The following is a 22,443-nucleotide window of genomic DNA, read 5'->3' on the forward strand; positions in this document are numbered from 1 at the left end:
TGACAGGTACTTGGCTAGGTGCTGGGAATTCAGCAATAAATGAAGTAAACCAAGTGCCTGCCTCCATGGAGCTGTTTTCCATGTATGAAAAGGATATTCATGGAACTTAAAGTCATCTGATTAAAAAATATATAAGAAATGAGGATATTCATATAAATAGAATTGTGATAGGTCCAATAAAAAACAAACAAAACATATCTATATGTTGAGAGACTATATCGACAGTGTTCTGATTGGATTTGGTGGTCAGGAAAGGCTTCCTTGAGGAAGTGATTTTTAAGCTGAAGCAAAGAGTAGGAAATGAGGACAGGGATGACAGACCAAAGGAACAGTATATGCAAAAGTTATGAAGATGAAAGAAATTGACCAGGGCGATGGAACTTCCAAAGCCAAGGGGACAGTGAAACAAGAGGAGCCTGAAGAAACAGGCAGTGGCAAATGTCGAAGGATCTTGAAGTTCATGTTAAGGAATGGGAAACTTTTGAAGGATTGTAAGCAGAAGAGAGATGTAACCAAGTTTGCTATTCCTGTCATCAGCCCTATCTCTCCACCTTTGTTTCTATGCTTCTGAGCTGCCCGCATTGTGGTGGAGAGTCATGAAACCACGGTGACCATAGCCAGTACAAATTCATGCTGTCTAATTTCCACTGATTGTCCTTTTACGAACCCACTGGCAATTCTCAACGGCATCCCCCATGACCCCAAATCTTTCCCTCCTTTGAAGCTCTCAACTACATGATAACCCTTCTCCCTCTTTGCAGATAAGCTACTAATAATGAATATAAGTTTAAGTTTAAGAGAGTTACACAGTACAAAAAGTGTAGGAATTTAAAAGAGCAGAGGTACAGGTGGACACTAGGTTTAAAGAAGCTGTGTTAGGATAACTAATAACAGGCTAGGCTGATTTGTTTATGATAAGCAAAAGAGGGAAGGAGGAAACCTGGAAAGACAGGTTATATAGTTTTAAGGTAAATAAGATATGGAAGTTTATGAATACGAAACATTTGGGTATGAAAATAAGGGGTATGTAATATTCTCATGAATGAGCTGAGCTTTAAAAAAAAAAAAACCAATTTCCTGTAGTGCTGTGGGATGAGGTACAGCTGATGACAAAGTATCACAGAAAACATATTTTCTACTTTGAAACTTCACCATATGAGGCAGAAATTCAATCTCTAAAAGAAGGATGGATTGGAAAAGGAGCACAACAGGCTAGAAGGGAGTTGTGTGGTGCATCTCCGAGGAAACATCAGAATACGATGGAAAGATAACAGTAACCCCCAAATGAGGAATTTTCATAATGTCTCTTTTTAAATTATATTTTAAGGCTGGTCAAGTGAAGCAGTGGGAGTGGAGAAGGAACAAAGGAATCTGTAACTGGCTGTGATCAATTAGTTGTAAACACCACTGCACTCAGACCAACCAATCATAATGTTTTTTATTGTGCAAAAAAATGCTTTAAGTATATAAGATGGAAATATTAAATAATTTTAAAACAGACTTTGTTAATGAAATCCAGTGAGATTGCCAAATTTCATGTGCCTCTGTCAATTTAGTGTGAATAACTCTGTTAAAAGGAGTCTCAAATATCCTTGGTTATATTTTGGTTTTGTTATTGAGTGCAGAGGTAGCTGCAATATAATATAGACACTGTACAGAGTATGTTCTTTTATAATATCAAGACAGAGTCTTTATTCCACTTAAGCTTCCCTCTCAGTAACAACCTTTTCTTAAATAGCTGGCTTCTGCTGAAACTTCTTATAAAAAAAAAAAACAACAACATCGCAGGATGTCTGAATTACCTGTTCTGTACCCACTAAATACCAGCAGCATAGAACCTTCCCCAAACATTGATACAACCAAAAATATTCCCCACAAATTTCCAAAATGCCCCCTACTGTTCTCAAGGACAATCACTTTTAGATCCTATTGTCACTATGGGTGGCACAAGCTCCCAAGCCAACCTGGAGTAGAGGAATGTAGTTTAATCTCTACATGAAATCTTGTTCGAATTGTTCTCATGGTGCTTCTTTATGGATTGTTTTTAGTATATGGCTTTTCACGATGAGTGGTTCTTTTGCAGTCCTTCTTTCCTGAATTTCCATCCTACATCCTGGACACTGGCATTTGTTCTTGATTGACATTGGGATGGTTCTGAGTGTTTCCTGTATCCTAGACACCAGTTTTGTTTTGATTGGTGCTCTGATTCTCTGTGCGTGCCCATTCTTGCTAAGCAGATCATAATTTCCAACTAGCTTCAGCAGCTCCTCTGTTCCCACAGGCCATAGCTAAGACACTCAGTCATGCATATATGCTAGCTCCCACATGCTTTTAAATGAAAACCCTTCCTATTGGCTACCTTGGGTTCATACTCAGTAATCCTTTTACTTACTCAACAAAGTAATTAGATAGGCCAAAATGACAAATGCTTTTGTGCAAGCTGTACACATGACAAGTATAAAAATATTTGTTTTACAAAATTGACATTAATTAGTACAATTATTGTAACGTAACTACCATTAATTCGTTGTATCTAAAACCCTTGAGTATCTTACAATACTATTGCCACTTTCAGTTTTCCTGTTTCTTTGGCTTCACTTCTTCCTGCTGAGCTCTGTGGCATTCCCTGAGCTGTATCTTTAGCTGCCGAGCTTTTCCCGGTCTACACCAGTAGTTCTTAATCTTTTTTGAGTCTGGACCCCTTGGAGGAGCTGAAGAACTCTATATAGATCTTTTCCCCAGAAAAATGCACATTTTCATAACATTTTGCATACCATTTAATGGGAGGTATTTCATTGAATATTTCTTAACCTTTTTTGTTTAACCTATGCCTCCTTTTGCTAAACATAAAAACTTGTGAACAACCCTCCCACACACGGTATTTTATTTTTGTTTTATTTTGAGACAGAGTCTTACTCTGTTGCCCCAGGTAGAGTGCAGTGACATTATCATAGCTCACTGCAACCTCAAACTCCTGAGCTCAAGCAGATCCTCCCACGTCAGCCTCCCAAGTAACTGGGACTATAGGCGTTGGCCACCATGCCTAGCTAATTTTTTCTAGTTTTGGTAAAGACAGGGTCTGCCTCTTGCTCAGGCTGGTCTCAAACTCCTGACCTCAAGTGATCCTCCCACCTCGGCCTCCCAGAGTGTTAGGATTACAGGCGTGAGCCCCCCACACCTGGCCCCAAACACAGTATTTGAATAAGAGGTATTCTCATCCCTCCAATTTTAAAATCACTGATATGCAAATGATATTCTCTGTCCACCAGCCAAGAATATTTTGCTCAGCTAAACTTTTTTAGCTCTACTTCAGAAAATCAGCAAAACGTTTTTATTTCCTAAATGTAACATTATTCAAGATTCTGGTAGCTTCCTCCAGCTCTATCTATCCCCTGTTGAAATTTATTGCTTTAAGAGAACACTCTCACAGCCATCATTAGTTTCCAAATCTTTTATATCCAAACTTGGACTTCTCTCGTTAGAGTTAGTCACACATTTTCAACTGCCTATGCAAATGCACTCTGCCTATTCTCAGTTTATCTTTTTCTTTGCCCTCACTGCCCTTGCCTAAACACATTTACCTGTTGCATTTAGAGTTTAGTATGTTACAGACATATATAGTAATCCACTACCAGTGGTCCCCAACCTTTTTGGCATCAGGAAGTGGTTTCATGGAAGACAATTTTTCCACTGATGGGGTTTGGGGAGGTGGAACTCAGGTGGTGATGTGAGTGATGTAGAGCGGCTGTAAATACAGATGAAGCTTTGCCTACCAGTAATTTTTTGCTATTACAAACTATACTATATCCTTATAATACATATTTATTTTTTACCAGCATTGTAAGAAAGTGCCTATATCCTTGGGTCCTTAGGCACACTGGATATTATCAGTCTTTTAAATATTTTATTATAAAGTTTTTGTTGACCTTTTCATATTTCTTCTGTATATTTCTAGTTTGTATAATTTAAATAATTCTTTTGGGTCGTTTGTATTTCTTTTATTTATTTATTTATATTTGGAAGAGATGAGGTCTTGCTATGTTGCTCAGGCTGGTCTTGAACTCCTCCTGGCCTCAAGCGATCATCCTGCCTCAGCTATAGTGCTGGAATTACAGGTGTGAGCCACTGTGCGTAGCCCATTTGTGTTTCTTAATAATTTGTAGGATCTCTGACCATTCTGGATGTTAACCTTTGGTGTATACTGCAAATACTTTCTTCTGTTGTCTTTTAACTTAATTTTGCCTTTTGATGTACAGGGGCTATTTTTTTATTCTTAGTATATACAAATCCATTAATCCCGTTTCTATATGACATCTGGGTTTTATGCCTTGTTTGGGAAAGCCTTCTATAGCCTATGAAATATAAAAATATCTTTAAATTTTGTCTTCAAATGCATTTGTAGGGTTTACCTTTTGATATATCTGGAACTTAGTTTTGTGTTTGGTGTGTGGGAGGCCATTGTATTAGTTTCCTAGGTCTGCCGTCACAAATTAGCACAGACTGGATGACTTATGAAAGAGAAATTTTCTCATGGTTCTGGAGGCCAGAAGTCTGAAATAGGTAAGTTGGAGCGTTGTTTCCTGTTTGAAGGCTCTGAGGGAGAAACCCTCCCATGCCTCTCCCTCAGCTTCTGGTAGCTGCCAGCAGGCCTTGGCATTCCTTGGCTTGTAGACTTATCACTCCAATCTCTTATTCCATCTTCACACTGCCTTCTTCTTCTATCTGTGTGTTCTTTTCTGTTTCTTATAAGGACGCTCTCACTGGGTTTAGGGCCCACCCTAATTCAGTACAATATCATCTCAATGTTTACCTTAATTAGATCTGCAAAGACCCCGTTTCCAAATAAGGTCACAATCTGAGGTTCTGGGTAGACACGGATGGGATGCTATTCAACTTCTAACTTTATTTTTTTTCCAAACAGAAAGCTAATGGTTTCTGTGGTTTTCTTAGACAGTCCTTCCTTTCCTCACAAATATTAGTAGATCTGGTTCAGGACTCTGTTTTGTTCCATTGATTTGTTTTTTTGTTTTAGAGACAGTATCTTGCTCCGTCAACCAGGCGGGAGTGCAGTGGCACAATCATAGCTCACTGTGGCCTCAAACTCCTTGTTCAAAGGATGTTTCTGCCTTACTCTCCCAAATTGCAAGGATTATAGGTACAAGCCACCATGCCCAGCTATTTATTTCTTCTACACTGTTTTAATTATAATAAACTGTAGGATGTTTTAATATATTATAAATTCCTCTCCTCCCCCAGTGTTCTTTATTCAAATATTTCTTAGACATTCTTATACATTTTCTTAATTTGCATAAGTTTTAGAAGGAACTTACTGAGCCCATTAAAAACATATTGGGGCCGGGCGCGGTGGCTCACGCCTGTAATCCTAGCACTCTGGGAGGCCGAGGTGGGCGGATCGTTTGAGCTCAGGAGTTCGAGACCAGCCTGAGCAAGAGCGAGACCCCATCTCTACTAAAAATAGAAAGAAATTATATGGACAGCTAAAAATATATATAGAAAAAATTAGCCGGGCATGGTGGTGCATGCCTGTAGTCCCAGCTACTCGGGAGGCTGAGACAGGAGGATCGCTCGAGCTCAGGAGTTTGAGGTTGCTGTGAGCTAGGCTGACGCCACGGCACTCACTCTAGCCTGGGCAACAGAGTGAGACTCTGTCTCAAAAAAAAAAAACAAACAACATATTGGAATTTTGGTTGGGATTACATTGAATTTGTAGATCAATTTGGGGGAAATTGAGATGTTTACAATACCAAATCTTCCCTTGTAGCACCATGCTCTCCATTTATTTAGGCTTTTATGTCTTTCAGTAAAGTTTTGTAGCTTTTTACATATAGGTCTTGCATATTTCTTATTAGGTCTAAAACTAGTCACTTTATAAATTTTTTAAAATATTGTAAATGGTCCCCTTTTTCTATTATATTTTCTAATTGGTACTTTCTGGCTCATAGAAATAGCAATTTATTTATATTTGTATGTTGATCCTGTATCTAGTCACCTTATCTTAATTATTTCAACCTACCATATTTCAGTTGATTTTCTTATTTTTTCTTGATAAATTAGTATATTGTTTAAAAATAATGATAGTTCTTTCTCTTCCTTTCCAATGTTGACACCTTTTTTGAGAGCTTATGTGTTTGCTGTTATGTTGGCCAGGACCCTAATAGTAGAGTGTTAAACAGCAGCAGATTGAGTGAGCATGATACTTACCATCTAAATAGAAAACACATATAAAGCACTATCCAATCAAGCTACAGATGATACTGCATAATGAAACAATGGCCTTATAACACCTAACAGAAGGAAGATGGCAGCATCTTGATTAGCAAGTGCTCCCTGTCTTCCATCTTGTACTAATATTTAAAACCTTCCAAATCCTTCTAAGTCCTATGCCAGGTTCCATCATGTTACCTGGCAACATAGGATTTTGTTTTGCCTGCAGGGCAGAAGTATTTCAGCCTATCTCACAACTCAACAGTTCATTCAGTCTTTAGACTGGCCATTAATAGTTCATAAGGTCCATCACAGACAAGTGGTGACACTTAGCTGCCACATAAGCATGTGCTAGTGTACTTGGAGCAGAGGTTCTTGTTGCTATATATAATGAAGATTTTTTTCCCCAAATATAAGACTTTTAAGTCCTTGTAACTAATGAGCTTTCTCTGCATTGTTTTTGGTTTCTGGCCATTTAGGTTTTCACCTACAATCTTGTTGAGAAATAATTAACTCTTGGAGTTGAAATTGGCTGTGCGTGGTAAAAGCCACTACAGACTTAGCTTCACAAAGAATGGTTTTCCTTCATTCGTTTCTTCAATAAATACAAGTGCCTACATAAATATATTCCTTATTAAACAGGATAATGGAGCCTATATAAAGAAAAATCTAGATATTTAAATAGGAGCTTGGGTTTCTATAGATACTATGATGCTCATTCTCAAGACAGACACTGAGTGCTAATGAGGATGGGACTCTTAATATTTTTAAGGTTAGAGTTACCTTGTCTGTGTTAGTGTGCCAAGGTATGACTATGAACAAATGTGGAAACCGACTCTCCCCAGTTAAGAATATTTTTCAAAACCAATAGCCCATAATCTATAGTGATTCAAATATCAAATTAATTCTGACTTATTAAAAATGAAGTCTGTGAAATTTTAAGTAACATTGAAAATGCTTATAATGTAAGTGAAATATTAATATTCAAAATGAATTTAAAGCATGATCTCAAATATCCAACAAATGCATATAAGAGGACTGGGAAGAATTCTACCAAAATGTTAACAGTAATATCTCTCAGTGATGGCATTATTTGTCATTATTCCATAGTAGGCATGTTTTGCTTTTTAATATATCACTTTTATGATCAGAAAACTAAAAAAAAAAATCATCTGACTTGAGTAAGCAAAATAAAATTAATCTTTTATGGAATTACTTATGAGACATAAAGACACTGAAAATTATTGGTCTGATAATTTAGGAAGGCAACTTAATTTGTTCACAGGGATTTGCTGGTTCCTCCTAACTCATTTCAAGGTAATTTCCTTAATGGTTCAATGTCCTTGAATATTTTTTCAACCTGCGTTTAGAAATGCTTACTTTTAGGGGTGTGGCTATCTGCAAACAAGCTAATTTTTGCATTTATAGCAAAAGAAATGTGTATGTGAAAGTACTTTGAAAAATACAAAGCAATACCCAAAAGCAAGCACTATATAATCAGTTCTTTGCATAAATTATGGTTTTTATTGACAAGGATCATTACCATTGTGTACAAGAGCAAAAACTTTCCTGTGGTGTGCAGCTGTGGTCACTGTTTGTAGAAACCATGTGCTTGGGGTGTGACTGTGCTTCTTAGAGTCACAGTTCGTATTTGCAGAAAGTCCAGGATAAAATTGAGGAATGTGGAGTCTGGCTAAGACCAGCCTAGGGCATCTTAAATCCAATAGGTGCTTACTGAGAAGTTTAACAGCAGGGAACTGTGCTGTGGGGATCCAAGATGTAGAACAATAATCCCTTGCCGGTGCCCAGCACATAGTTTAGCATGTGTTTTTGAAAATACTACCCACCTAATTCTCCTAGCCACCCTCTGAAGTAGGTGGAATCCCCATTTTACAGGGGATGTTAAGTCATTTTCTACATGTCACACAGCTTATGGGTAGCAGAGCCATAAGCTCTGGAACTCAGGTTCTCTGGTCCCAACACCAATGCTGTATGTCATGGCTGCCTCCCAAAAAGACAGTCCCTACCATTAAGGTCTACTGGGGAAACCTACACATATGCACGCACGCACGCACGCACGCACATACATCAGTGCGGGGCTGTATTGATCAGGCAAAGTGAAGGAGACATTAAGAGGAGAGTGATTAACTTCTTTCTGGCCACACTCTCCGTCCTAAGAGGAATCACCTCCTTATGTACCATATTTCTTCAAATGCAATATGGCTTTTATTGTGCTAGCCTAAAAGGAATGAAGTTCCTTAAAAGGCTGTCACTTTCTTTCTCTTTGCATGACTCATTCCTTCTTCCCCTATGTCTTACAGTCCTTTTCCTCTTGTTCAGTTGTTACGAACTGCCAGTCATTGGATTTGCATCTCTATATCTATTTTCCTGTGTGTAAAAGTATATCTTGGTTTTTTTCCTGTAACCATTTTAGTCTCTTCTGATTGGATCATCTTCCTGTGCTGTATCTTTCTCTCCATGTCTCTTCCTATTACTTCACTTCTCCTTTTGTGTTTCCTGCTGTGTCTCTGCTTCAACTGTCCCTAGTGCAGAAATGAAGTGTGTGGTTCTAAACAAAATACATTTAGTTTCAGAATAAAGTTTCATTATGTTTGTCTGTTAGCATTTTTAAAGTAGATGAATGTCCATGCTGTGTGTGGCAACTTGACGAAAATAAATAAATAAAAATAAAGGAGATGAGTGGATGGAGACCTCCAACTTCTCTTTCAACTCTGGAGCTCAATATGAAGATGTTTCCTGTGTGACTCTCAACTGATTTTCCTGTAGATGCATTTTCGTGGGTAGGAAGAAAATGTACCTTGATCAAGGATAGTAGCCTACACATCACATATCTTAATTGCATTCACTTGAGAATTCTTAAGGTATTTTATAAGTAAATATGGTATTTTCAATTTAAGGCTAAAGAAACCAGGAAACAGACATGTCAGGAGACTCCCTGTATCCTATACCCTAATGGGATCCAGAGTGGGGTCTAGAGTAATGGGGGAGAAGAGACCAAAAAGCAGGATCACATACCTTAGTGGCAAAAGAATCCCTCCACAGCCCTCCAAAACTGGGAACTTTATAAATTTCCTGTTCAAGGGGTGAGACTCTGAATTTGGTAAATAAGTCTTATCTTGGCATCTAGTAACCCAAACTTCACTCTTGAAATCCACCAAGAAGCATAATTACAAACTCCCCAAATCCGAACCCTACAGCATGAAATAGTTGAGATCACCCTGGAACATGAATCAGGAGTCCTGGGTTCTGTCACTTTATAGGGTAGCAAGTCAGTTTACCATTCTGCACTTAGGTTTCTTCATCTGTAAAATGAAAACAATAATATGATCAGCCCATCTCACTGGATTATTTTGAGAACCAAGTGATATATGTGAAAGTGCTTGGAAAAATTATAAAGTTACATATAAAATGGCATTAATAGCAGCATCAGAGCCCGTACACTCCACCCCACACATTTATATTTATGAGTAAACAATTAGGAACAGGGGTTATTAATGAGAAATTATATTGAGAAAAATTATTACTTTCTCCTTGCTTATCAAGTTTGAAAGCAGTATAGTCATTAAGCACATTGATGTGAAGGCAGAAAGTACTGAGTTCAAATCCCAATTTTTTGATTGCTCTGGTCTGAGTCTCATTTTGCGCGCATGCGCGCACACACACACAAATACACGGACACAGTGAGGATAACAAATTTGTTGTGAGGATTTAATGAAACAATGCATATAAAATGTTTGATACAGTGCCTAGCATATAGTAAGTACTCAGTAGACATTATCTTTAAAAAGTATCAAACATTTATTGAACCCTTGCAATGCACCAGGCCTAACTTGGGATACAAAATGAAAAAACACAGTTCTTGTTTCAAAGAGCTAACAATCTGGTGGAAAAACATACATGCAAATAAAAAACAACATGCTCACTACGCAAATGCAAGGCAGGTTGGAAAATGAATTTATAAATCTGTCTGGAAGAGACATAGAAACCTTGGAGAAAGAAACATTTGATTTAGGACTTTTCGAGGGCAAGAGGATGTTTGTGTAAACCAGGCTTGGTGCTTTTTATTTGGCTTTATCATTTGCCCACAGGGGTTTGATCACTTGAACAGCAGAGGTTCATGTTTATGCTTGTTAACTTTATCGTGATTCAACCTAAACATTCTGGTGACTTCCCTGAGGGTGGTGTTGGAAACTGCTTTTACTTGCTGTTTTCTATATGTCAAATATCTGTTGTTTTGTTTTCATTTCATGCCTGAAGAGCTGCTTGTATAGGGGATATAGTGGTTCTCACCACTTAAAAGTGCTAGCATACCCAGTGCAAGTTGCTGATCCGTTTAAGGCAGAAAGGCAGGGAAGACTTGTAACCACTTGTCACTCTCTGGAAAAGCTGGAGCTGGAAGTAACTATGATAAATGGATAGGAAATATGAAGTGGAATGCACAAAGATTTGTTCTTCTGGAGAGAATGGAAAGTTTCCAGATAGGTGTTTTTGTCCACAAGCAAATGTGCAAATACAGAGAGCTTTGCATTTCTCAGATACATTGGTACCAGACTGAAGTGTCTTTCTCATTTCATCAAGTTTGTTAGCAGTCAATTTGGGAGTCAGAGATGTTGTCTTAAGTGGATGAACTTTCAGACTTTTCTTTGGGCTGTCTGCTACCTTAATGTTGGCTAAGTCCCTCATCTTAGCAAAACATGGGAAGATGTTAAAGGCTGTGTTCACTCAAAAAGATCATGACCTAATTAATGATTATAATAATGCTAAAGGAAAACTATCTTTTAAACCTAAGAAACATTTTCAGACTCAATAATTAAATAAATACAAATTGAAACAAACAAAAGCTGTGTTCACTCCGTTTCTACACCAGGAACTGCCATGTTAAAGTAATTTAATTGATATCTAACAGAAATCATCTAACACTTTATAAAACTCATAGAATCATAGGACTTTAGAGCTATAAGAGCCAGAGAGAGCTTGTAATCCAGCCTCCTCCTCATTTTGCAAATAAGGAAATAGTGCCCCAGAGAGGCTGAGCCCTGCTGTTCCGGACATATGTTCCAGTCCTCATATGGGACTTCGGTCAGCATTTTCCATGATGGTGATTTGAAGAGGCCCATAGCACCTTTTTTTTTTTTTTTTTTTTTTTGAGACAGAGTCTCGCTCTGTCACCCTAGCTAGAGTGCCGTGGCGTCAGCCTAGCTCACAGCAACCTCAAACTCTTGGGCTCAAGCAATCCTCTTGCCTCAGCCTCCTGAGTAGCTGGGACTATAGACATGCGCCACCATGCCCGGCTAATTTTTTCTATATTTTTAGTTGTCCGGTTAATTTTTTTTTATTTTTTAGTAGAGATGGGGTCTCGCTCTTGCTCAGGCTGGTCTCGAACTACTGACCTCAAGCGATCCTCCCGCCTTGGCCTCCCAGAGTGCTAGGATTACAGGCGTGAGCCACTGTGCCCGGCCCATAGCATCTTTCAATTGTAGTAGATATAAATGAATTGTATAATCCACTCCGCGCCCCCCCCCCCACATTTGTTAGCTTGTTAGCTGAGGAAGATATAGACCAAAGCAAAGCAAAGCTGGGACGTCAAGAGGAATGAAGTCAATAATACTGAAATTATTGTCCTGATCCATGTGATTGGTGCTTGGTGAAAATGAAATAGATTCCAACCCATTCAAGTTTAGGACACCTGTCCCGAGAACTTTTAAATAAGGACACGTTGTCAGCAACAAAACAGTCACTCGAAGCCTCTGGACAGTATCTTAGTCCAAAGCCGAGAGGCAGGACCGCCTAGAAGTATGCAGGCTTAATAGTCCACCTCATTATATATATAGAGAGAGAAACTGCTGGATTCTGTGGCATGATTTAAAGCTCTCTGAGAAACTCCCCCCCTGGAGAAACTGCAGCAGCTGGTGGGACGAGGAAAAGATATCTTTGAGGTACAGAAAGACCAAGTCCTTAAGACTCTGCAATTGAAGTAAGAGTGCTCGGTGGATGAGGCCAGGCGGGGACGGCCAGGAGCCCCGTCCTTCCCTCCCCCGAGGAGCGGTGCCCACTGCACCCTTCGCGCCGGGCGATGCGCCGGTGGTGGGGGTTCCTACCTGGCCTTCTCTGCAGCTCACCCCAGCCCGCCCCGCTGGCCCCGGCTCTGGAGAAGAGGAGGCCCGCGGGGGAGGGGGAGGCGTCGCGGTGACGGAACAGAAGCCCGAAGAGCCACGGCCCTTCCCGCCACGGCCCCGCAGCCGGCTGTCCCGGGCGAAGCGTCAGCGGACTCAGCCCCCTCGGCCGCGCGCGCCGCGGCACCGGCCGGGGGAACCCGGGGAACCCTCGAGGCGCAGGGGCGGCAGCGACGAGACCCCGCCCCGCCCGGCCGGCCCGCGCCTATCGCGGCCGCCGGGCCTGGTCACGCGGAGAGCCGCTCTGCGGGCTCGGGGCCAGCGCCCGGCGGCTGCCGGAGTCGCGGCGGGCCGGGCGGAGGTGGGGGCGGAGGGCGGAGTGCGGAGGGTAGAAATAGGGACCGGGGGGCCGCGCCAGTCCCGGAGCCGCGCGGAGCGGAGCTGAGCCACGCCGAGCGGCGCCGAGCGAGGCGGCCGGACCCCAAGCACCCATGCTGCTGACGCTGGCCTGGGGGTCACTCTTCTTCCCAGGGCTTTTCGCGCTCTGCAACTGGACGCTGCGCCGCTCGCGGCCAGAATGGACCAACTCCGACCGCCTGATGATCAGCACCAGGTACTGGGCGCGGCTGGGCCGCCCGCCGAGGGCCGGGGAGCTGCCCGCCCCACCCGGCCGCGCGCCGGCTGCTCGGCGCCCGGACCCGCCTGCGCCCGCCCCTGCGCTCGGCCGAGGGCGGAAAAGGGGGGCGACAGGAAGCGGGGTGGGGAGGCTGCCTCCCTCGCTTCCTCGCTGCTCTCGGTCGCTTCGCCCGAGCTTGCCGAAGACCCTTCGCGTCCTCACCTGGAGGGAGAGGGGGCTGGCGGAGGGTGCCCGTGCGGGTCGGGACGGGGAGGGAAGTGTTTGTACAATGCATCCCTCGAGCCTGCTGCCCACAGCTGCCAGCCGCCTTGGCGGTCCGCAGCGCTACCGCTTTCCTCGCCGCACTGGCAACCTGGGGGAAGTCAGGTCGAAGAGTTTGGCTCCGTGCAGTCCACGGGACTGGATCGAGCGCGCTTTCTCTTTCTCCCCTCTGCCCGACGTTAGGCTGGTTTCTTCAGTGCAGGCTGTGCTGGCCACCGGGTCGGGCATCGTCATCATGCGCTCCTGCAGCGACGTGGTCAACGGCAGGTAACATCCAATGCCAGGTGAAAGAAGTACAAATCACAGGGCTGAGGAGCTTTTCGGAAGTTCCCACATTTTATTGGCTCACAGGCACTAGTTCTTGATCAGCACATGCTGTTAGGTAGCTGGCTGATGGGAAAACTTGGGCTCCATAATTAGTTCGTTCCTCCTCTCCTTTCAGTATCCCCAGTTTAGGAGAAAGTAAGCAGAAGGTAAACTGAAATGAGAGAGAACAACAGTCTGTATCTGATTTAAGGTGGTGAGAGGACAGTGATAAGTCCATTGATCCAAGTTCTTTATGAGATAGGTAAGTGTAAAAATGTTTATAGGTGTGAGTATCAGTCGACCTCACTGAGTCCCCACTCTGGAGCATTCATTGGCCAGTTTATGTCCTTCTATGAAACATATCCACCACCCCTTTCCCTGCAAGTGCTGCTCTTGTTCTTCCTTTAGATTTGCTAAAGGTGGTGAAGAGATTTCCGATGGTTTCAGAAAACTGACTTGTGTGTGTATTAGAGCTCAGTCCAGAGGCAGGTCAGGAACTGTGCATCTGTCTGCAGTTTCAGTGAAACAAATCGTAAATTAAGACCAGAATGGTCTGCTTTTATGTAATATTTAGACCTGGACAGTGGTGGTGATTTTATTTATTTATTTATTTTAAATGTCATTTTTTTTCCACCTGTCTTCCTACTTTCTCCCAGTTAAGTTGAAGAACCACAGTCAGATGTGCAAGGAAGGTCGAGTGGCCTCTCCTGATCCTGCTTGCGTGTTGGCTGTGTCATGTCCTGCTTTTCACCTGTTGAGACTGCAGCGTGGCGGGAAGCCTGAATAGGGCATCTCACTGTGGGCTGCAGTCTTACTTGGACTTGATCCTGCTGTTGTGATTTTCTTGCTTTTCTTGTTGCAGCTGATAGAAGATAGGCCAAGTGACCTTGATTGGCTAACAGCATTTGCCTGGCTGGGTTCAATTTTTATTTTAATTGAGTATTTTCTGATCATGCAGCAAGCTCCCTCACCACCCCATTTGCCACATCAAACTTGAAACCAGCCTCTTCTGCAAAGATTAAACTAAGATAAATGTGACTCGACAGCATTAGCATGAGTTAACATGAGGGCAGGCAGCAAGCAACCACGATGCATCTCAGGAAAAGCTATTTAAGTATGACTAACTTACAGGTCTGTAACACCATGGTTGTATTTTCCCCTCCAAATGTCTGTGTTTTAGTGGCTTGAGCATGGTAGCAAACGTGAGTTTGGTTTTTGGGTTCTTCCTTTTATGCATCTTTATTTCTTAGATTCCCTGAAAAACAGAGATAGATACCACATTTTGGACCCCTGCACCTCTTATTGGATATACAGGGATGCTCTAAAGGCATCTACATCATCTTTTAAAAAGGGCTTTCAGGGCTCATACTTGTATACCCAAATATTTTTCTATTATATGCCTTCTCATTTGATGCCTTCATATGAATATTTATAGATAGGAGGAGTATATATACATCTCCCCAAATTATATGCAGAATGTGGCATGCACTAAGGATTTCATCAGATTCTTAAAGGGACCCCTAAAAGGGCTAAGTAACATCTCTAGGCAGTTTTCTCAATTTAAGCACTTATATATATATTTTTTGTTTTAGAGACAGGATCTTGCTCTTTCACCCTGGCTAGAGTACAGTGGCGGAATCATAGCTCACTACAGCCTCAAACTCCTGGGCTCGAATGATCCTCTTGCCTCAGCCCTCCTGAGTGGCTGGGACTATAGGAGTGTGCCATCACACCTGGCTAGTTTTTTCTTATTTTTTATAGACACAGGATCTCACTACCAGACTGGTGTTGATCTCCTAGCTTCAAGCAATCTTCCTTCCTTGGTCTCCCAAAGTGCTGGGGTTACAGGCATGAGCCACAGCACTCAGGCTGTTTTTGTTTTTTGAGATGGGGTCTCACTATATCACCCAGGCTGGTCTGCTGGTCTCAAACTCCTGGGTTCAAGCAATCCTCCTGACTCAGCCTCTGCAGTAGCTGGGACTATAGACGTGAGCCACCAAGCCTATGAGCCACCAAGCCTGTGAGCCACCAAGCCCAGCTTAAGCACTTAAACTTTTTACATTTAAAAGGACTTTTGCACTTTTAAATTTTTAATCCTCACAATAACTTTATCAGAGAAGTAAGACAAGGGATTATCATTTTTGTTTTACAAAGAAAGTTAAATCACAGGCTAGTGGTATTAAGATTATAATCCAGATCTCTTACTAATAAATCTTCAAAGAATTCTACCTAAGAGTCAGAATTTCAGATCTTACTGAATTGGTACTATGTGCAAAGTATTACAACCCTGGGTTCCACTCAAGAGGAGAGGCCAGTTATATTTCAGCTGAACTTTCAGTAACTCTTTATAGTTATTTTACTTGGAATTTCTTTAAGAAAGCAACTGAGACCATAGATACAAGTGAAAGAAGTATTGCATCTTTTTTTTTTTTTTTTGAGACAGAGTCTCACTCTGTTGCCCAGGCTAGAGTGCTGTGACATCAGCCTACCTCACAGCAACCTCAAACTCCTGGGCTCAAGCGATCCTCCGGCCTCAGCCTCCCAAGTAGCTGGGACTACAGGCATGCACCACCGTGCCCGGCTAACTTTATATATATTTTTTTAGTTGTCCATAAAATTTCTTTCTATTTTTAGTAGAGATGGGGTCTCGCTCTTGCTCAGGCTGGTCTCGAACTCCTGAGCTCAAACGATCCACCACCTCAGCCTCCCAGAGTGCTAGGATTACAGGCGTGAGCCACCGCGCCCAGCCCAGTATTGCATCTTTTTGCCTAAATGGAACCTGCCTAATTAATTCACCTACAAGGGTATTATATTTGCCATTATGTGTTCGCCTTATTGAATTTTTACGCTGTGGTAAGTGTGGAGTCATTCAGGAACATAACTTGAATGGCACCTTGTGTAGAGTGCAATCCCAATGTTGATTTCCTTAGGAAATCACCTAAGACAAATTTAAAAATACAGATTTGAGGGCCACAGGCATACAATTTAGAATTTCTGGGGAGTGGAGCTCTTAACATTGTGGGTGATTCTGATGTTCAGGTTGTTTGAGAAACATAAAACTAAATTTTGTCCTCTACCTAACACATGGATGCACAAGAAAAATTTGCCAAATGTGTGAATCCAATGCTCAGCATAGTACATTTTTTTAATCTTTTTTTTTTTTTTTTTTTTTTTAAGGGGTCAGGGATTGTGAGGAGTGTTCAGTTGCCTTGTTTTTTTGTTGTTGTTGAGATGGAGTCTCACTCTGTCACCCTGGGTAGAGTGCAGTAGCGTCATTGTAGTTCACTGCAGCCTCCCACTCTGACCTCAAGCGATCCTCTTGCCACAGCCTCCTAAGTAGCTGAGACTACAAGTGTGTGCCACCATACCTGAATGGGTTTTCTTTTTTTTTCTTTTTGGTAGAAACGGGGTCTCACTCTTGCTCAGGCTAGTCTCGAACTCCTGAGCTCAAGCGATCCTCCCACTTCATCCTCCCTAAGTGCTAGGATTACAGGCCTGAGCCACTGTGCCCGGCCCATGATTTCAGTTTAGATTTTCTTTTTCACATAAAGTGTCTGTAGAATGTTTATTTATCATTGGAAACAATATTGTATCTATAGTAGAGACTTCTACATTATAGCCGAAACTATCATTTTGACTCAGTAAATATTGATTTAGCCCCTTTAGACAAGTAAATGAGAAAACTGTCTTTTGACCTAGCCTCTCTCCTGGTATCTAACTGCTGTTATGTAGTCCTTGAGCTCCAGACTCATTTCCAAACATATTTTTCTTAATGGAATTGGGATTAGCTATAGAATTGTAAAGAAAATCGCCAGGGTTGCTTACCAGAAACTCCCTAGAGTGGGGTTGCAAGCAGATACAAGAGAAAACTCATTGGTTTCAGGGGTTTAAGTTAGTGAACTCTCAACTATTGAGCAACCGAGGAGCTAAACTGGAAATATTGGATTTGAGATTTGGAGCACCTTCCAAACCAGTTTCTTGGTGGAGCAGTTGAATCAGTTGTATACAAATGTATCTATATCAAAGTCAGCTTATCACAAAATGCCAGAAAGTCCATTACAAATGAGTAGCTAAATCAGGCAAGCAACTTAAACACATGGGGCTGAGTGAATTCCTGCTTTTTGCCTTTGACACTCATGCACTTGCCCTGTAATTTACAGAAAGTTCTCCGCTCTCCTTATCAGTTTCAGCATCATCATGGTAAAGTATCTGGAGTAGTAATAGCTAGTTAAGTACAAAGCTGAGGGGAACATGTCTGAGAAGACGTTGGCTTTGGGCCTTCATAATTGATGTCCATAATGATTTCATGGGCCACTCGTATGCTTTCTTTCAGGCACTGGCTTGCCCGGGAATACGTCTGGTTTTTGATTCCATACATGATCTATGACACCTATGCCATGTACCTCAGTGAATGGTACCGAACCAGAGATCAGAACCATGGACACTCCACCACTTTCAGAAACTTCCTAAGTCAAAACCGCCTGATGATCACTCACCATGCGGTCATTCTATTTGTCCTTGTGCCAGTTGCACAGGTATGGCCTTTCGGGACAATAGACCAGCGCCTTGGTCACTCATTTTCTCCTGTTGAACTGGGTGAACTGACCATTACGTAGGAGTCAGGATTGCCCTTCTTTTTTCCTTTCCTTCCGTACAGCACCCATTCTCCATGTGCCCGCTGCTTCAGCAGTTAGATCCCTCATGCAGACAGTAGAGGAAAATAAATGAAATCTGAAATGTTGATGATCCTCCTTGCCAACATTATTCTTTCTAGAAATCCCCCAGCCCTCTGTGATTCCTTAACATTTGTCAAATATTCTGTCTTTAGTTCAATGCATTATAAAAACATACAAAATACAAGTATAATACAAAATAAGTTTTCTAACAGTGCCAGCAGGTACTGTGTGCATTATTCTGATGTCACAAAAACACTCTTAACGCAATTAGCCTCATAAATTCTCCCCAGATCGATTTCCCCGTAAAACCCCGCTCAACAAGGAGGAGAAATGGGAATGCAGAGGGGAAACTCAAGATTCCCGAGTGCCTACCAGGTGGCAGGCACTTGATTTAAAATCTCATAGCTTGCTAAATATTAGAAATTATTAGCCTTACACTGTAGATGAAGAAACAGGCTCTCAGAATTTACTTAGCTCAGTCAGTGGTACTGAGTGATGGAGCTGGTATTCTACTATGCCATGCTCCTTTCTTAAAAAGAAAAAAGAAGGGACAGAGTGCATTAAATTCTTTAAGAAATCTCTTGATTGCTTTGGGACCCTAACATCTAGCATAGAGCCTGGCACATATTTTGTTGAAATGAGCAGGCTAAGTGCCCTTGGCATGACTGAGTTAGATACACAAAAGTAGGCTACAGAGTTTCTTCTGGCTGTTATTAAAATTCAGAGAAAGCTTGGTGTGTGATGCAATCAGCCTATCTGAATCTGCCTCTGGATCCTAGGGACTGGACCATCAGAGTGCTATTGCTATGGACGCAGCAGAGTATTAGCTGGGTCTGCACTTGCCTATTTAGCATTTTCTTTTCCCTTCAGGGTCCTTCATGGTTACCCTTTTCAATAGCCCCAGTTAGAATTTTCCTTCTGGTGGTTTCTTAATCTCTACTTATTTCCCATTTTCCTCTTTTCATCTGCAGAGGCTGCGGGGAGACCTTGGGGACTTCTTTGTCGGCTGTATCTTCACAGCAGAACTGAGCACTCCATTTGTGTCACTGGGCAGAATTCTGATTCACGTATGTATGTATGAAATGGCAGAAATAGTACAGGAGGGAACGGACTGTGCTTTTCCGTTGGAGACTGTCGGGTTTGGAGAAATCCCTTCATGCTAGGAATGGTGGGATGGGAGACCCTTCAACAGACTTCAGGCCAGTTGGTCATTGAAGCCATGGGATTAAAGTGTAGATTTGATCCAAGTTTCATACAGTTAATTATATTTTTTCCCTGGCCACATATTTTTCTCTAATGCACTGTTCCTGTACTCCTGTCAGCTGGTTGGCTTAGGTAGGCAAAATTCAATATCATTATTGGAAAAATTATGAGGCTATATGTATATGTAAACAGGACAGTCCTAGGCATGGTGGCATGTGCCTGTAGTCCCAGCTACTTAGGAGACTGAGGTGGGAGGATCACTTGAGCCTAGGAGTTCGAAGTTATGGTGAGCTACGATTACACCACTGCACTCCAGCCTGGGTGACAAAGTAAGAGCCTGTCTCTAAAATAAATAAGTAAATAAGACAGTGCTCAATAATGTCTTCTACAGGTGTCAGTAAATTAGACGAATGTCTAGGTGTCAAGAAATTTGATAGCCTAGGTACACTAACCTGCTTGGCTTTTACTGTTGTGGGACTCGGGCTTGTCATTCCCCGACTAGCGGTGTAGTGTATTACCTCCTGGTGACCTTGTGTTCTCTTTCCCCTTCTTTTGCAGCTAAAGCAGCAGCACACCCTTCTGTACAAGGTGAACGGAATCCTCACACTGGCCACCTTCTTCTCCTGTCGGATCCTTCTCTTCCCCTTCATGTACTGGTCCTATGGCCAACAGGAGGGACTGAGCCTGCTCCAGGTGCCATTCAATATTCCTTTCTTCTGCAATGTGGCCAATGCCTTCCTCATCGCTCCTCAGATCTACTGGTTCTGTCTGCTGTGCAGGAAGGCAGCCCGGCTCTTTGGCACTCCCCAAGCCAAAAAGGATGGTTAAATGCTCCCAGGAGTCAGGCAGCGAGGGTGCCTCCTCCACTCAGTATTCCACGGACCAAATCGTGCCCTGGGTGGGCTCAGCCTTTTGGATATTGATAAGCAAATGGATTTGAGTTTTTCTAAAGAATATTCTTATTCCCTCCCTCTTCTAACCTGCCCCTTTCACAAAAGTACTTTTTTGTTTTTAGTAACAACTGTTGGATCCTGTCAGACCTCTACTGGCAGCAAGGTGGTTTTAAAGCAAGCCCAAGGATCTTCCCCGGGTCTTATCTCAAGAGCTCTGGGAGGCAGGAGCACGGGCTGTAGAGGATCAGGGTGGATCAGGGTGTTAAGTGTCTGGGCACCTGCCCGGCCCTAACATTGGCAGCCACCCACATTCCCAACCACTCAGGGCAGTACCCGCGGTGCTGGGCCAGCGGAAGCAAGTGATGACTTAGCTCTTGAAGTAGTGTCTTCTTGCGACATTGGCCTAGGAAAATCATTGTGGGGAGGTAGTTTTTGTTGTTTACCAGATAACCCACTGGTTCTTTGCCTTATCCTCTCATCCGTGTCAGCATTGAATTCTCATGTTTACTGACTTCCAATCAGAAGTCCCACTGGCGGCGGGGTAGGAGGCAGGGTTGGGAACCCAAAGCTCTTGAGTAGGTAGGGAGGTCAATAGAGGTCAGCACAACCTTTGCAGGCGGACTTGGTAAAAAGACCAGTGTCAAACTTGTGAGCTCGTTGCAAGCAGTCACAAATACTAGTCCCTTTTTAGCACATCCCCTCATGCCCAGCTTTCCCCACGCCTACATGCATAGGATGCTCTCATAGAAACTAGACGGGCAAAGTGAAACGATGGCCTTGGTAGCTATTTACTAGGAGACCCCACTCTTTGGCACTGTTCTTTTCATATGAAGTGGAAACGGACTTCTATACTCCAAACCGTGAGGTACCTCATCTAGACTGCGGAGTACTTTCCCAGAACCTCCTGAAAAGACAGAGCTTGTGGTCCAAAGCCCATTCCTGTGTGAGTGTACTGCCATTTAGCCCCAGAAGGCTGGAGAGCAAGATGGCAGCAACCTGGCCAGAGTATGTCCTGTGGACTGACACTTCATCCCTACTTGCAGATAGGATCCTCTGGTGCCAACACTAATCATTCCTTAACAAGGATGGTGCCAACACTAATCATTCCTTGACAAGGATGGATTTCAGAGACTGCTACCATGTTTCTTCAAGTGGTAGTAAAAACTAGAATTTTTAAAGTGCCTTTAATTCATTGTCCATGAACTTTTAAAGGACTGAATGATTTATAATAATGTCTCAAATTTTGACTGTTTCAGTCTTTAATGGGTGCCATTTAAACATAAAATGCTATAATTTTTTTTTTACTGTTTTGTTTGTGTTTACTATCAGTATATATTTATAAGTCACCCCATGGTGATTAAATTGCACTAATATTTCCCAATGTATTTTCCTTTGTAAAATACATCAATACTGATTTCCTGTAAGAACTGTCCTGTGACCCATATTGACTGGCTGCTGTGTGCTAGTTCCTGCTGTGTTTACGCCCATGTAACTGGCAGTGGGGAGGGAGGGGTGGTGTATGAATGCTATCATCCTCCAGGACAGCCTCGCTCATATCTCACTCTAACATATTGCTGTGGCTTGTGGTCCCAAGAACATGTTGAAGGTTCCCAGAGTTGAAGCCCAGTGGTCACAGGCTCTTTCTTCAGGAGTGAATCCTATTGAGAATTGGGAGGGTGGAAGCCTGATTATTGGTCACAGAGCCAAGCCTACTTTATTCAGATGGGGAAGGGAACCTGAGCAACACCCTATTTTGAAAGAGGGTGTGGGTATAAAGGAGGTGCTAGGACACGTCCTCTTCCCTCATCTCCTAAAACATCTCCCCAACCAGTTCTCGTAGTTCTTTAGTACCCCACTAACTTAAATTCTCATTTTTATGCTCCTACACACACCATTCCCTGCTCCCACTTATTCATTCAAACCACGATAGCCCCATCCCAGGCAGAAGATAATTCCACCCACCCTTTAAGCACATCTCTGCTGTGTTTGCCAGATCTAGTCTAGCACAGCCCCCTCCAGGTACACTGAAGGAGTGAAGACTATACGGGAGCCGGGTGTGGTGGTGCACACCTCTAGTCCCCGCTACCTGGGAAGCTGAGGTAGGAGGC

General features: G+C 42.5%; 1 protein-coding gene across 2 annotated transcripts; it reads left to right on the forward strand.

Moving 5' to 3' along the window:
- The first annotated feature begins 12,753 nt into the window (after positions 1-12,753).
- On the forward strand, positions 12,754-21,512 carry TLCD3A (TLC domain containing 3A). 2 transcript variants are annotated; one of them, XM_069483509.1, is made up of 5 exons: positions 12,754-12,972; positions 13,441-13,524; positions 17,897-18,098; positions 19,211-19,306; positions 20,001-21,512. In XM_069483509.1, exons 1-5 carry the CDS (start codon positions 12,851-12,853, stop codon positions 20,268-20,270), a joined length of 774 nt encoding a protein of 257 aa, XP_069339610.1. In that variant the 5' UTR covers positions 12,754-12,850; the 3' UTR covers positions 20,271-21,512. The 2 variants fall into 2 exon arrangements, with proteins under 2 accessions (XP_069339610.1, XP_069339611.1); XM_069483510.1 differs by lacking the exon at positions 19,211-19,306.
- The last annotated feature ends 931 nt before the right edge of the window (positions 21,513-22,443 follow it).

Source organism: Eulemur rufifrons, chromosome 9 (genome assembly GCF_041146395.1).
Source record: "Eulemur rufifrons isolate Redbay chromosome 9, OSU_ERuf_1, whole genome shotgun sequence".
Lineage (NCBI taxonomy): Eukaryota > Metazoa > Chordata > Mammalia > Primates > Lemuridae > Eulemur > Eulemur rufifrons.